At 36.8% G+C, this 14,608-nt stretch overlaps 1 protein-coding gene across 1 annotated transcript in view; it reads right to left on the bottom strand.

Annotated features, from left to right (window-relative positions):
- Fmn2 (formin 2) overlaps nt 1–14,608 on the bottom strand; it is a 174,989-nt gene that overhangs the window by 50,122 nt on the left and 110,259 nt on the right. Inside the window, exons 7-8 of the mRNA XM_048357745.1 lie at nt 7,722–7,809; nt 3,391–3,452 (exon numbers count right to left, since the gene is read on the bottom strand). Of these exons, the coding sequence (XP_048213702.1) occupies nt 3,391–3,452; nt 7,722–7,809 (150 nt within the window). The remainder of the gene's footprint in view (nt 1–3,390; nt 3,453–7,721; nt 7,810–14,608) is intronic.

Here is a 14,608-nt window from a genome sequence, read left to right as displayed (position 1 = left end):
TTTGATCCACAAGCACCCAGCAAGACAAACTATATTTTATCGTCATCATTCAGTAAGGTAAAAAAAGCAGAAATATTGACCCAGCTATTTTCACTCTTTCAATGATAAAGCTCTTTCAATTGTATGAAAGGAAAGAAGAGTGCCATAATCAATGAGGTCACTTTAATTAGTTGGTAAAAATTATGAGATATTATATGTCAATCATTATTTCTCAATCAGAATATAAAAATCCTGCTAAAGGGAAATTTATACATATGTTGGAAAATAAAATGTACACATTTACAAGACAAATACAAAGTGAAAATTAGCAAGTGCCTGTGGTGAGGGGGAAACGTAAAAACGTATTGCAAGTTTCAACATCCTATGAATGCAGGATATTTTGGAACACTTGGCAAATCTGAGCTGCAGTATGAGTATCAGATTATAGTAACACTGCAGTATGCAATTCTTGATGTTAATTCTTTCATGGTTTAAAATGATCTGCTTATTTGTATGAAATACACACCAAAGAATAAGATATCAAGATATCCTTACAGGTATTTGCATATAAAAATTTTATGGCATTGGGAATTAGAAATGGTTATATTTTACTTTTGCAACTTTATTTCTACTTTAAGACTGTTTCAAAAGATAAAATTCAGGTTTCAGAATGCTGAATAGGAACAAAGGAAGATCATACTTCATTTGGTAAACTTTCAAGATTTAGTCTTCCCTCAACTTACTTATGGTTTCTGGAAACATAGGAATTTAAACATAGGACTTTGTTGTGGTGTTAGAGCACTCATTGTACCTGCTATCAGATATATGTGCAGATATGGTTAGATCTTTAGACACTTGGAGAAAATACACTTATACTTTAATTTGCGTATCACCTAACCATTGTTACACTGAATCTTGTTGGTCTTAAAAAAAATACTTACAAATAGCTATTCAATAAGTTCTACTGTTGCACTTTTTCTTACTTTAGCACATTCTAGTTTTATTGATATGTCTAAATTTTGTTTTCTTAAATATTTGTATTAGCACCAATTAGTTATCGAAGATGAGCCTACACTTTTATTAACATAAAGAAAGAGCAGAGGTATAGGGTAGTATCTTCAGTGCTATCATATTTAGCCTGCAAACATGAGGACCTACGTTCAATCCCCAGTACTGAAAATAAAAGCACACTGGTCATAATGGTCTACAAAATATTGTTATACCCATTTTGTGGCAACAGAAAGTTAACTTTGATATTATGATTCATTAAAAAACCCAAATCCTTTACTTAACCCAAAGGAGGTTATGGCTTCCTTGTCCAACTTTTTACTACCCATGCTGCCTCAGTTGCACCAAGAAGAGCTCTGTTCTTTTATCCTCATGAGCTAGAAATTTCTATGCTAAGGTCATACACTTTAGAGCAATATGTAAGCAAATGTCAACCTCAGATTGAAGTATGAATTTCTACCTCAGATTCATCTTTGAAGAAAAGGGGTAATTATATACTTCTCAAACTTAAACTATAATAGTTAACCTAGATAAAGTACTGGTGTCATCTGAATACTAAGTGTTTCTCCAAAAGACTCAGTCATTAAGATCAAGTTGCCAGTGACGGTTTTTGAGGGTTTCAATTCCATCAAAAACTCATAGTGTGGTTTCTTTCTACAACCATGAGGCCCTGAGTTCAAATACTAGTACCTCCAAAAAGAAAAAGAATTCTGAAGTAAAGGATGAAGAAAATGTAGGAAGTGGTGTGTAAAAGTCTAGAAGGTCAGTAGGTGACTTACAGCAAAGTTCTGAATCCATGACAGAACAAAGTTATTAATTTCAGAATTAGACCTCAATCTTAATACACATTGCATCATGACGTTAGTCTGATCCCGAGGGAAATTAAATTACTTTCCAAGCAATATTTTTCATTTGTCAAAATGAAGTAAAATTATTACTTCATGGGGTGCATTTGAGAAACATAGTAAACTCATAAAATTCCTTGATACTGAATGTAAAAAGTAAAAGAAAGAAAAATCCAGTAGTATTTACTGAATAAACACTATGTACCAAAATCTTTTTTAAATTTACGCTAGGAGAATTGCTATAAATAACAGATATTTCTATCTTCTTGAGTTGTATTTTAATGGAGGTTGACAGGAATTCACATTTTTCTTATGTAGAGTATATATGTAAAAATCTATTACCCAGGGCTGGGGATATAGCCTAGTGGCAAGAGTGCCTGCCTCGGATACACGAGGCCCTAGGTTCGATTCCCCAGCACCACATATACAGAAAACGGCCAGAAGCGGCACTGTGGCTCAAGTGGCAGAGTGCTAGCCTTGAGCGGGAAGAAACCAGGGACAGTGCTTAGGCCCTGAGTCCAAGGCCCAGGACTGGCCAAAAAAAAAAAAAATCTATTACCCAAAACAGACTTGTCGATTTCCTGTAGTGTAGATATTAACGTTCTGTCCACATATTAATGGAACTAATATTATTTGTAAATCACTATCTAAAGAAAATGACAAATTAACATAAACATATGCAGTCATAAACATTCGATCTAAAGTGAGAAATAAATTTTGTCACAACAATAAAGTTGGAATTAGTAAATATTGTGCTAAGTAAAGTAAGGCACTACAGAAAGTCAAATACCACATGCTGTCTTTTGTGGAATGTAAAATGTTCAAACTGAAAGGAATAGCATAGCATGCTGGTAACCCAAGGCAGAGGATAGGGAGGCGATAATCATAGGCTATAATGCCTCAAGTAAACATGTTAAATACCACTTTTTTACAGACATATTACAAAGTGGGGTAAATATACTGTACATTGTAACTTGCTAAGAAATTAAATTTCCAATGTTCTCGCTATCAAATATAAATATATGACACAATGGATAGATTCATTACTTTAATTTAATTATTCCATATTAAATTCAGAAGTCATAACATTAATTTGTACATCAGGAATATATATACTTACAATAAAAAATTTACAAAGTATATTTGTACAGATCTTTTATTTAAGAAGTTAGATATATATTCTGAGTTTCCATAGTTAGGTCCAGAAATTTATATTTGGTTAAATCTGTTTATAGAGACCAAAAATTACCCAACATGCTATTCTAAATCACTGTGTGTGAACTATGGAGAGTAATCAAATCAACTCCCATGAATGCCTTTATTACTAATTCTAAGAGGAAATAAGAGTGACCTTATAAGCAACAACTTGTGAATCATATCCTGTAAAACCATTAGAGCAGAAATTTTTCCTAGTGTGCCTTCAGAAATATTGTAACCAAGCCTTACATAGGGAAATTCACTGCACCTGATTAGATTTCCTTAGGGGATATGAGAAGAGCTAGCCTATGTATTCACAAGCGTGAATCACACATTCACATAAACATCCTCCACTACTCACATTCTCATAGAGAGCTTGTAGTGTCTCCAGGTCAACCACAGAATTATCCAAGTTCACAACAGCTGTGAAGAAAGACAAAAGAAAGAATGCCTTATGTTAGCTATGAAAAGGTGTTTGTCCATCTCTGCCAGCAATGCAACCCAGACAGGCAGAGCATAGAGCTCTAACTTAAGTACCCTGCCTGCCCATTCGGAAGACCCTGTTCTAGGAATTACACAAGGCATGTGTCAAAGGTTAAAGCTTTCACTTGCTCCAGAAATACTACGTCCCAAGAATACCTAAAGGTCAGAACTAAAGTTTAAGTTTGTCTTTCATGGTTCCAATAAACTTGAAAAATCTCTATTTATTCCTGGAAAAAAAACTGGGAAATTATTCTGAAAATGATATGCCTTAGTTTTATATCATATTCCTGTGGATTTATCTAAAATTTACAATAGTTAAGTTTAAACACTGAACTGGAAAACTTGATGAGGAAACGATAGATGCATTTTTGTTACAATTCCTTAAAGGATTACAATTAAGGAACAAAATTTCTTGATATTGATAGAAATCACTACAGAGTTATTCTTCAAACTCCATTCCTGAAATAGATAACTATATAGTTATGCAAGGAATAATCCAAATAGATAACTAAATTCCAGGAACATACTCTTTAGATTCATTTGTTGTGTCACAATGCTTTCTTGTATTTTGAAGTAGATACATCATATTGCATGGTTTAGGGAAGGTTAGTCAGAAACATTTAATATTTATCATGCACGGATTAGCTGGAAACCAGGTAGATTTACCCAGCTGAATTTGTATCAATGTAGCAATGAAGGATTTTAGTAGGGGATTAAAGATTTCCAGAAGAAAATCACAATGTGTGGAATCAAAAATTGGATGTCATTATTTTGATAATTGAGGCACGTTACCACATTTTTATCACAGAGCTTAAAGAACACTGTAAGTATTTTCCCATTGACCCTGGCAAAATCCCAAGAAAGAAAAGGGGGAATAGAAGCTCTGGGGGATGAGAAATCTAACCAATGTAATTTTGCCTTTCTAGAAATGGGTCCCAGATTCACCAACCTCATTCAGAGTAAAACATGCTACGTCCAGTCAACTAAGAAGGCAATATCTTTTTTTTTTTTTTTTTTTTTTTTGGCCAGTCCTGGGGCTTGGTCTCAGGGCCTGAGCACTGTCCCTGGCTTCTTCTTGCTCAAGGCTAGCACTCTGCCACTTGAGCCACAGCGCCACTTCTGGCCATTTTCTGTATATGTGGTGCTGGGGAATCGAACCCAGGTCCTCATGTATACGCGGCAAGCACTCTTGCCACTAGGCCATATCCCCAGCCCAGAAGGCAATATCTTAATGTGGAAAAACATGTATGATCTATGTAAATCTAAGTGTTTAAAATGCTATAGAAATGTGTTTACTCTTTGGATCATGTCTAACTAACATAGCACAAGCTGCTAAACATGTCAAAGTACTAAGTCATACTACAAACAGAATTAACCATATTTGAAATGTTAATTATAAAGGATTTACTATAGTGACTGCCTTCCTGGTGCAACAAAATACATAGAACTCTAGTAAAGATAAGCAAAGTCATAGATGGAAGTACCTTCTTTGCAGGTACACACTCTAGTACTTTTAAAAAATCTAAGTGATTGCAAGTCCTTCTGACTGTGGGATTAATTTGCCAGGTGACAATCCAGGAACTTCTAGACTACGTTAGTGACAGTGACAGATGGGTAAGGAGACTTTTGAAGGAAATTCTCAGTATCACTTTGCTATAAGGTTTCATATTCATACACAGAAAGGAAAGAACCCATACTATAACCATTTCAGTTCAAGCAAAGATCATAACTACATGAGTATCCCTTCATTCCACCTTGTATTTGAAAACAAGTGATTATTCCTGTAAATCTTCCCCATGTAAATCTTTACTCATGAGTATCTTATTTTTTTCCATCTTTTTATTGCTTGTAATATCATGTGCCTACAAATAGGCTCCTCTTAAAAATGTCCTCAAAACATCCTGATCCATAACATTTTCTGTTGATTTCCTACTATCAATGCCAGAACCCTTTGTCAAGTTTTCCTTAGCTTCCATCACATTTGAGGGAAGGGATCTAGCACTGCTGAAGCCCAACATGGTCAAGTACTGCATGCATGAGAGGCTGAGAAAGGAGAATACAGAGGCAAACAGGAACTCCCAGCAGGGAACCAAGATAACACATGTAAAATGGAAAAGATGGAAGTTGATGAAGCACCATTATTCCCCAGCATAAACAGCACATTGACACTTCAGGAATCAGGACCTAGATAAAAAATTATATATTATGAAATCTATAATACTGTCTTCCATTCCTGTCTCACTTAGAGTAGGTTGGTGGTTCATTTTAATTGTGTGTATGTGACCAATATAACTAGTGGCAAAATTCTTCCTTAGCAAGGCTTCAATATTCAGCATAACACCCCCTCACCCCCACACATACACACAATTCAAAGTTGAGGAGATTCAAAAGGACTCTGGTTATCACTTCCCATCCTAACAGGGTAAGTCTTACACCTCTTTCTGCATGATCCACCAACTACTGCCATTCACATCTTGCGATTCTTCACATTGCATGTGAAGCAAGCAACTTTTCAATGAACTCTCTGGCTGCACCACAGACAGACATGTCAGGCAGGCTCCTTGATTCACATGGTTCTCATTAATAGCTCAACCCGAGTTGAATATTTGACTGAAGGAAAAGACCATATCATTACTTTCAGATTTCATTCTATGACTTAACTGGGCTACATCTGCCAGCTTTTGCAAAGCAAGTCCTTGTTGGTGCCTGGCTTGGCCTTCTGTCCTATGACTATTACCCAAAATGTTTCAGCTTGAGGAAGTTTCCTCACCATCAAAACAATTTAATCAAAATGTAAATTGTGATTAAGAGTTACTCATCAATTGACAGAGAATACCATCCTGGGGCTATTTATGAATAATTCCACACAATATATTAGGCCTAAAAATAGAGTCCATAGTCACAAAGCGGCAATGCTAAAAAGCCAATTAAATATTTTCAGGATTTATATGGTCTGGGTTATGCTTGAAACCACATTCCTTTAGCAGGTAAACTGGCATTTGATTAATACAAGCTGCTTTAAATCTATTCTGAAGCTCTGGGCAATATAAAAGACATTGAGAATATAAATTCAGTTTTTATATTCACCTTTAGGTAATCTCACAGCACAAAGAAAATAAATCTATGGGATAGAAATTCCTATCAAGGATAGAGGGTAATTCAAAAATTAGTATGTAGATACAAATGACATTTTAAAAACAGTACAAATCACCCTAATTCTAAATGTAGAAAAAACTTTTTTCCCATTTCTTTATTGTTAAAGCGATGTACAGAGGGGTTATAGTTTCATATATAAGATAGTGAGTATATTTCTTATCCAACTTGTTACTTCCTCCCTCATTTTTCTCCTGCCTCTGCCTCTCCACTTCCCTCCCCCTCCATGAGTTGTACAGTTGGTTTACACCATATAGTTTTGTAAGTATTGCTGTTGCACTGGCTTGTCTTTCTATCCTTTGTTTCTTGATTTTGGTATTCCCTTTCCCTTCCCTAGTTCCAATACATGTATATTGTTGTTGTTATTTTCAACATACCATGTGAAATTATGCCCTTTTCCTTTTGTCTTTCTTTCCTGTGGTTTTACCCCTAATATCACTGTAACTGATTTTAGAAAAAAAAACTTTATAATCCTGTTTACAATGTAAGCAAAGGATGTATGTGGTAGTTTATGACCACAATTCTGGGGATCTGGAAGAAACTGGAGACTTCAAGGTATGAGGTCAGCATTGCAAAAAGTTTTGAGATTGTGTCTCAATAGTCAACTTAAGCCTAGTCATATGTGCCTGACATCAGAGCTACATGGCAGATATAGGAAGGAAGTTCACAGTTCATGGGCAGCCATAGGCAAGAAGCAAAGATTATATCACCCATAGTGCCTGTACTACAGCCCAAGTGGATCTGTGCTTGAATAGCCTCTACAACTATGAGGAACAAATTCCTGTAGTTTAAAATCCACTCAGTCAGTGGCTTTTTATTTTGGCTGAATAACAGAATACTAACGTTCATGACAATTAGGCTCTTAGCACAGCATTGGTGGAAATGAAAAGCCAAATTAATAGTAACTTTCCAAAAATAACCATGGAAGGAAGCCTGGAAGCATGTAAAGGAAACACACTAGACACAGTTAAGTTCAAAATAAGTTTACCATCAAACCTCATTATCTTCCACTTGGCTTTTAGTATTCATTGAGGAAAATTTTGTTTTAATACTCACCATGCTGTATGTCTTTCATATCTAAATGAAGACTGGACATTAAAATTCCAACTGCTTGTGACCTTTTATTGCTTAATAACTTGACAACCTGCTCAAGAAAGAAAAGGGAGAAAGCTTTAATTTGATGAATGTTTATTCATCCTGAAAGGAGAAAAAGTAAAAAAAAAAAAATTATACGTCATTCCTTCAAATATTCCAAATATTCTTTCTCATGTTTGAAGAGGGTTCTGGAGCTTTGTGTAATGAATTTCAAAAATCCACAGTTCTTCTGAGCTCTGGTGGCTCACACCTATAATCTTAGCAACTTAAGAGGCTGAGCTCTGAGAACTGCTCAGCTCAGGCCAGAAGTTCCTTGAGACACTTATCTCCAATTATCTACCACAAACCTGGAAGTAGGACGGTGGCTCAGTGGTAAAGTGCTAGCCTTGAGAGAAAAAGCTTAGGGACAGAACCCAGGCCCTGAGTTCAAGCCCCAGGATACACACACACACACACACCACGCATACATACATATATCCACCAATCTCCTCTTTTGCATTCAACATCATCTTCAAAGTCATACTCCTTGCCAGGCTTATAAGAGCCTGACTGATTTATTACAGAAATCAAACTGGTCTCTGAAATAACAATTAACTATTGGATCATTTGCAGCCTGAAATTTAAAGTGCTCCTTTCTTAACATGAGGCTTTGAAGACCTGGTTAAGGGGAAGCTGAAATAACATCATGGATACAGATTTGGCCAGATCAGATCAGTTCTTCCAGAAAGTAGAAAATGTGCTTTTATTTGGACCATGGAGAAGGCTTGCTGTTTTACTGGCAGTTCCTTTCATTCTGCATTTGACCCATGTTTTGTGGAGAAATTTTCATTTGACAGAAAAATATAAACATCTAACTGGAGGAACATATGGCTCAGTCTTGTCTGGCTATCCAGGGAGTCAGGAAGAAGAGAGAGTATATACACCCCTGAGAAGTTTCTTGCAAACTGAAGTGGAGAAACTGCTACAGAACACAAGTGTTCAAGCCACATGCTCCAGAGAATAAAATTTTAAAAAAAAGGCCACCACCAAGTTTTGTTTAGGAAATTTTTATCTCAAGTCCCCATCCACGAGGGCAAGCAATTTGTATTTACTCTCCTGTTTTCAATCTTCTTAGAAAAATGTTGAAGGAAAAAAAATTTGGTCAAATTATCAGAAATGACAAGCTGATTTAATAGCTATCGATTCTGATGTCTCTGTTTTCCTTTTTGGTTTAAATTTGCTCATTTAGAAAACTAATGAACACAAGGTCACAAAGTAAAATAATACTCTCAAAGGAATAATAGCATTTTTGGTTCCCTGGCAGGAATAAGGATGGCAGATAATAATAAAAGAACAATGACAACAAAACACTTGCAGAAGGATTGGCCACAAAACCCAGTCATTTCTGAAATCCTCCCACGGTAAGGGACAAAAACAGAGGTGTAAGGTGGCACACCTGTATAATCCCAATGGTGCTTGTGCCTGTAATCCCAGCTATTTAAGTGGCAGAGATGAAGGATTGTAGCTTGAGACTGGCCCTAGAGGAAAAAGTTAGCAAGATCCTATCTCAGTCAAGAAGCTGGGTGTGGTGATAGAGCATGTCTATCATTCCTGCACTTGGAAGGCATAAATAGGAGGATAAGAGTCCTAGTGTAGGTCAAAACAAAAATACAAGGCCATATCTGAAATATAAATAAAGCAGGGCAAGAAGCTAAAAACAACAGTGTTTTACATAGAAAATGTGAAATACTCAGTTCACACATCCCAGCACACACACAAAAAAAGAGACAGGACCTCATTAGAGGCACTGATTTCTTACAGGAAGAAGAACATGACACAAGTTCTAAGTTTCTATTGTAAATCTAGGCCTGTAAGCATCTTATTAAAATTTACTGAGAAAAATTAGCTTAAAACTTGAATGTGCATAAAGTCCTTCAAAAAATTGTTTCTAGCAATCACATTGCTTCTTTAGAACTGGAAAAGTAGAAATTAAGTATCAAAGAAACAGAAGAAACTTCTCTTGTACACTTATCCAGATTTACATAAAGGCACTCAACCAGTATCTCTACTTCTGTTTTTAATGAACTTTCCCATCATGCTTTGCACCTAAATGTACTGGCCACTTGAATTTGGCATCTCACAATGCTGACACATTGAGCACACCCTCAAAGGAGACATTTCTTCCAGGCTCCTGCCAGAACTTCTCCGTCCTTGTGAAGGAGACCTATTCGGCTTTACCATCTTCAGTATGTTTTAGAGTCCTGCCTTCTGCACCTCTCTTTATTTCAAGATCTGTAATTTTTTCCAGATGGCATATACATACCTGTGTCTTCAACCCAGCAAGTTCCTATTTTCCTAGAATGTATCTCAATTTCAATCACAACTTGAAATGTCTTGAGATCAAACTCTTAGTCCTATACCCAATCCCCCATTCAACTTCTCCTGATCTATTCCATGTACTGAAATAAGTGCACCCATTCTCCATCCATCCACCAAAACCAACACCATCAACACCAGTCTGGGCTCCTCCCCCTTCTTCACCTGCTGCTATGGTCGGGAACCACTTCCCATCAATGACAACACATCTCTATCTTTGGAAGCTACCCTATCCCCATAAATGGCAGCGTTTATTTGTACATATATCATGCATAGATCCATGCAAAAGACTAGTAATTGGGGCTGGGAATATGGCCTAATGGTAGAGTGCCTGCCTCATATACATGAAGCCCTGGGTTTGATTCCTCAGCTATGTGTGTGTGTGTGTGTGTGTGTGTGTGTGTGTGTGTGTGTGTGTGTGTGTGCAGAAATGGCGCTGTGGCTCCAGTGGTAGAGTGCTAGCCTTGAGCAAAAAGAAGCCAGGGACAGTCTTTAGGCCCTGAGTTCAAGCCCCAGCACTGGCAAAAAAAAAAAAAAAAAAAAAAAAAAAAAAAAAAAGACTAATACTTGTTTTCTCAAAATCTAGTTCAGTGTTTCTAAAACTGTACTCCCTATACCAGAAGGTCTCATTGCCAACTGGAACATTTAAAGTTCAAGCCCCTGGGCCCTATCACAAAGGAGCTCATCAGAATGTCTGGGAACAGGAATTATCAATCTGTATTTTAAATGTTTTCCATGGGTCATGTCTCATTCATTTCCATCCAATCAATCACATCCAAGTATCCTCTCTTAAAAGTTTGGCATTTGCATGCTGTTTCTTGACTTTTAGCTTATACCCTTTGAACTTGAGTAACTCATGTTTAACAGTCACTCTTTCTTGCTTTTTTTTTTAGTTTAATCCTTTCTTTCTATCAACCAATAATTTTATAAACTTTTATTTCCCTATACTTCTAGTGTTTTGGTTTTTTGTTGTTGTGATTGAACTCAAGGGGCTCTTAGTAAGCAGAAAAACTACCATTTGAGCCACTCTTCTACTCACAGAAGAGCTTCAATCTTGAAAACATCATTTCAGTCTTGGACTATGCACGGTTTGGGGGATTTGTGTATTTGCTTTTGTTTACAATATTATTATTAATAATAATTATAATTATTATCATTATTTTAGTGTTGAGGATTGAATACATGCAGACATACACTTTACTAAGGACTTACACTTCTAGCCCTTATGTTCCTAATTAAGTGAAGGTTCTTCATTCGAAAAAGTCATTTTTTCCTTCAGTAGGGACTTGGAATACACCTTTTTAAAAATGACACAGATTTTTGAAACTGAAAATATTCAAATGGTAGTTGGGTTGCAACTTTAGTACTACACTCAAAAACTTGAAGATGGTAATTTGTGGTAATTGCAGATTCTGAGGGAAATATAAAGTCCTTCATAATCATGTCAAATCAAAACAGAAGGCTAATAAATTGTATTTCTTAAGTAATCAAATTTGTATTTAAATAATTATTTACTGGGTCAATAATGGTAAATGTTGCTAACTTAGGAAATTTTATTGTATTTAATTTATTTAGTCGGTGGTGGGGCTTGAACACAGGGCCTGGGAGCTCTTTCTGAGCTCTTTTGCTGAAGGCTAGTTCTCTACCACTTTGCATCACAGACGTCTCTACTTTTGGTTTTTGAGTGGTCAATTGGAAATAAGTCTCATTTGCCAGCCTGAGCTGGCTTTAAACTGCTATCCTCAGATCCCAGCTTCCTGATTAGCTAAGATTACAGCTATGAGCCACCAGTGCTTGGCTTCAGGAAATTTTCTAAAGTATGAATTTTCCACATGTTAGGTAGGATATTTGATCACAGGGCTCAACACTAGATATCCAATGGGGATAGTTTGAAGTTTCTTGAAGTTTCTTTCAATCTACTATAATTGTGTGCTGAAGAAAGGATTTAAATAATTTGCTCATAATCTAAATGCAGTTGTAACAAGTTTTACTCTCTGATTTCATGATATATAGCATATTGCTTTCTTTTGAAACAGTATGTCAGGGTCTTGCTAGAAACTGGATATTAGATTAGAGAGATAAATGGCCTGATCCAATCAGGTAAACCTGTCTCTGACTAGTATAAAACAAGATGAGTCAACTTCCAAAATCAGATAAAGACAAATTCCAGAGCAGAATTCTGGAATGCTGGAAAGGCTCTTCACACACAAATAGGGAGTACAAAGCAGTTTATCAATAATATGTGGTGCATTGGAGAATGCAGCAATTCAGAAATAATAAAAGCAAACTGAGCAAAGGACTTAGGAATGGAAGGAAATGGAAACAGATCATTTCTCATGTGTGAATTTCCAATTATTTCATCTACATAGGTATAGGAGATCTATTATCATTGCTTAAAAGTAGTTACGTATCTTTGGACAAGAATCTGCCTGCAGATCCTCATTTCCCTATCTTCAGATACAGTTAATAGTTCATATAAAATACTCCCACAATTTGAGATGAACATAGTGATATGTAGAATTTCTTTTAAATAATATATCTTGCAAACACTAGGTATGTGTTATATGTAGTAATCCAACAACAAGAAGTTTTGTGTATTTTTTCCTATTTATATTGAAATAACAAAAGCAGAGGTAATATGAAGTCACAGGGCATAAATTCCTAGAATGAAGAGAGTAACTTCTACTATGGCTAAATCCTGCCCTCTTGAGAATCTACAAAGTGTTATTTTTCTAAGCATTCTTTAAACATACTTTTGAGATCCTATAATTCTCATTTAGATTCAATTTTCTTACTTTGAAAACAGAGCTTTATTTGCTTTTTTACTGAGGGGGGGCAAGGGTTGCCAGTTCTGTGGCTTGACCTCAGGGCCTGGGTGCTGCCCCTTAGCTTTTTGTTCAAGGATAGCACACTACTACTTGAGCCACAGCTCCACTTCTAGCTTTATGATGGATTTTCCTTCCAAGACTAGATTTAAACCTAGATCAATAGATCTCAGCCTGCTGAGTAGTTAGTATTATAGCTGCCAATAGCTGGCTTCATCTGTCTATTTTTGCAGTGGAAATTAGACACTAATAATCAGCTCTCTCTTAATAACCTCACACAATAGCCCATCAAACAGCTTAAATCTTATCTAGTCTACACTTGAAAGGAGGAATGCCAGTATGGAATTTTGCACTTGGAGAAATGATCAGTTGCTTTGGAACACCCAGTATCAGGAAGCCTGTAGTTTTGTTAGTTTTTTTGTGCAGATTTGAATTAAGATGTACAGCAGGATGTTGGTCTACACAAGCATCAGACAGTACTCTCATGCCTTATAGGACACAATGCATCTTGACCCTCACCCAGACCAAGAGCGATACTATCATACATACTACCTTGTTGACATCAGACCAAGTTCTACTTTCAGAGTGTAGGAAGAACCTTGGAAACAAAATAGCACAGTTTGGTAATAACTGGAATGAAATTGGACACCTCTCAGAATTAAAATCTAGAAAAGTTCCTTGAAAAGGAAGCACTCTACAGGATGCAGAATTCCCTACTCCTTAACTTAGGCCTCTGGACATGACATAAAGAACCCAGCTTTTCCTGTCCTCTCTCTGAGTCTCAAGCAACCTCAAGATTTACCAGAGAATGGAATAAGTTTCCCTACAAGAACTTCTTGGTCCTCCTACAGCCTGGAACTCTCTCACTGGGTGGTCTTGTTGTTGTTGTTTTTTTTCCCAATCATGGGCCTTGGACTCAGGGCCTGAGCACTGTCCCTGGGTTCTTTTTGCTTCAAGGCTAGCGCTCTGCCATTCGAGCCACAGCGCCACTTCTGGCCTTTTGTATATATGTGGTGCTGGGGAATCGAACGCAGGGCTACATGTATATGAGGCAAGTACTCTTGCCACTGTGCCATTTTCCTAGCCCCTCACTGGGTGGTCTTGATAAACATTTTAGACTTCAATTTAAAGAGCTGGGTCTCTCTCTCTCTCTCTCTCTCTCTCTCTCTCTCTCTCTCAGTCTCGCTCTCTTTCTCTGTCTTTCTTTAGGAATAGTGTTGTCATAAACAGATACACAGGTATATCTACTGTCTTCTAAATTTGATTCCCTTGCCTAACAAACTTGAAGCCCTAATTTAAAATCCCTGTGCCACCAAAAATAAGGATGAGGACCCTCCAGTCAAACTACCTCAGTGCCATGTAGTGAATGTATGTTTCTCTCTCTCTCTCTCTCTCTCTCTCTCTCACACACACACACACACACACACACACACACACACACACACAAACATACACATCTTTGTTTATTTTGGCAGATTAGATGCAAAAATTGCTCAACTAAGTAGTGGGATTGCTGCCAGTTCTTTTGGCCCTCTGTGTGGTTCCTGTTTTTACCTCCATTTGCTCCATTTGTCCCATGATGGTCTCCTTCCCTATCCTGGGCTCTATAACAATATGTGTCAGTAACAGCTTCATAGGTGCCAGGCCTCAGCCTATATCCCCAGCAAC

The sequence above is a fragment of the Perognathus longimembris genome, chromosome 11 (assembly GCF_023159225.1).
Source record: "Perognathus longimembris pacificus isolate PPM17 chromosome 11, ASM2315922v1, whole genome shotgun sequence".
Taxonomy (NCBI): domain Eukaryota; kingdom Metazoa; phylum Chordata; class Mammalia; order Rodentia; family Heteromyidae; genus Perognathus; species Perognathus longimembris.
This window is presented reverse-complemented; position numbering and strand designations above follow the sequence as displayed.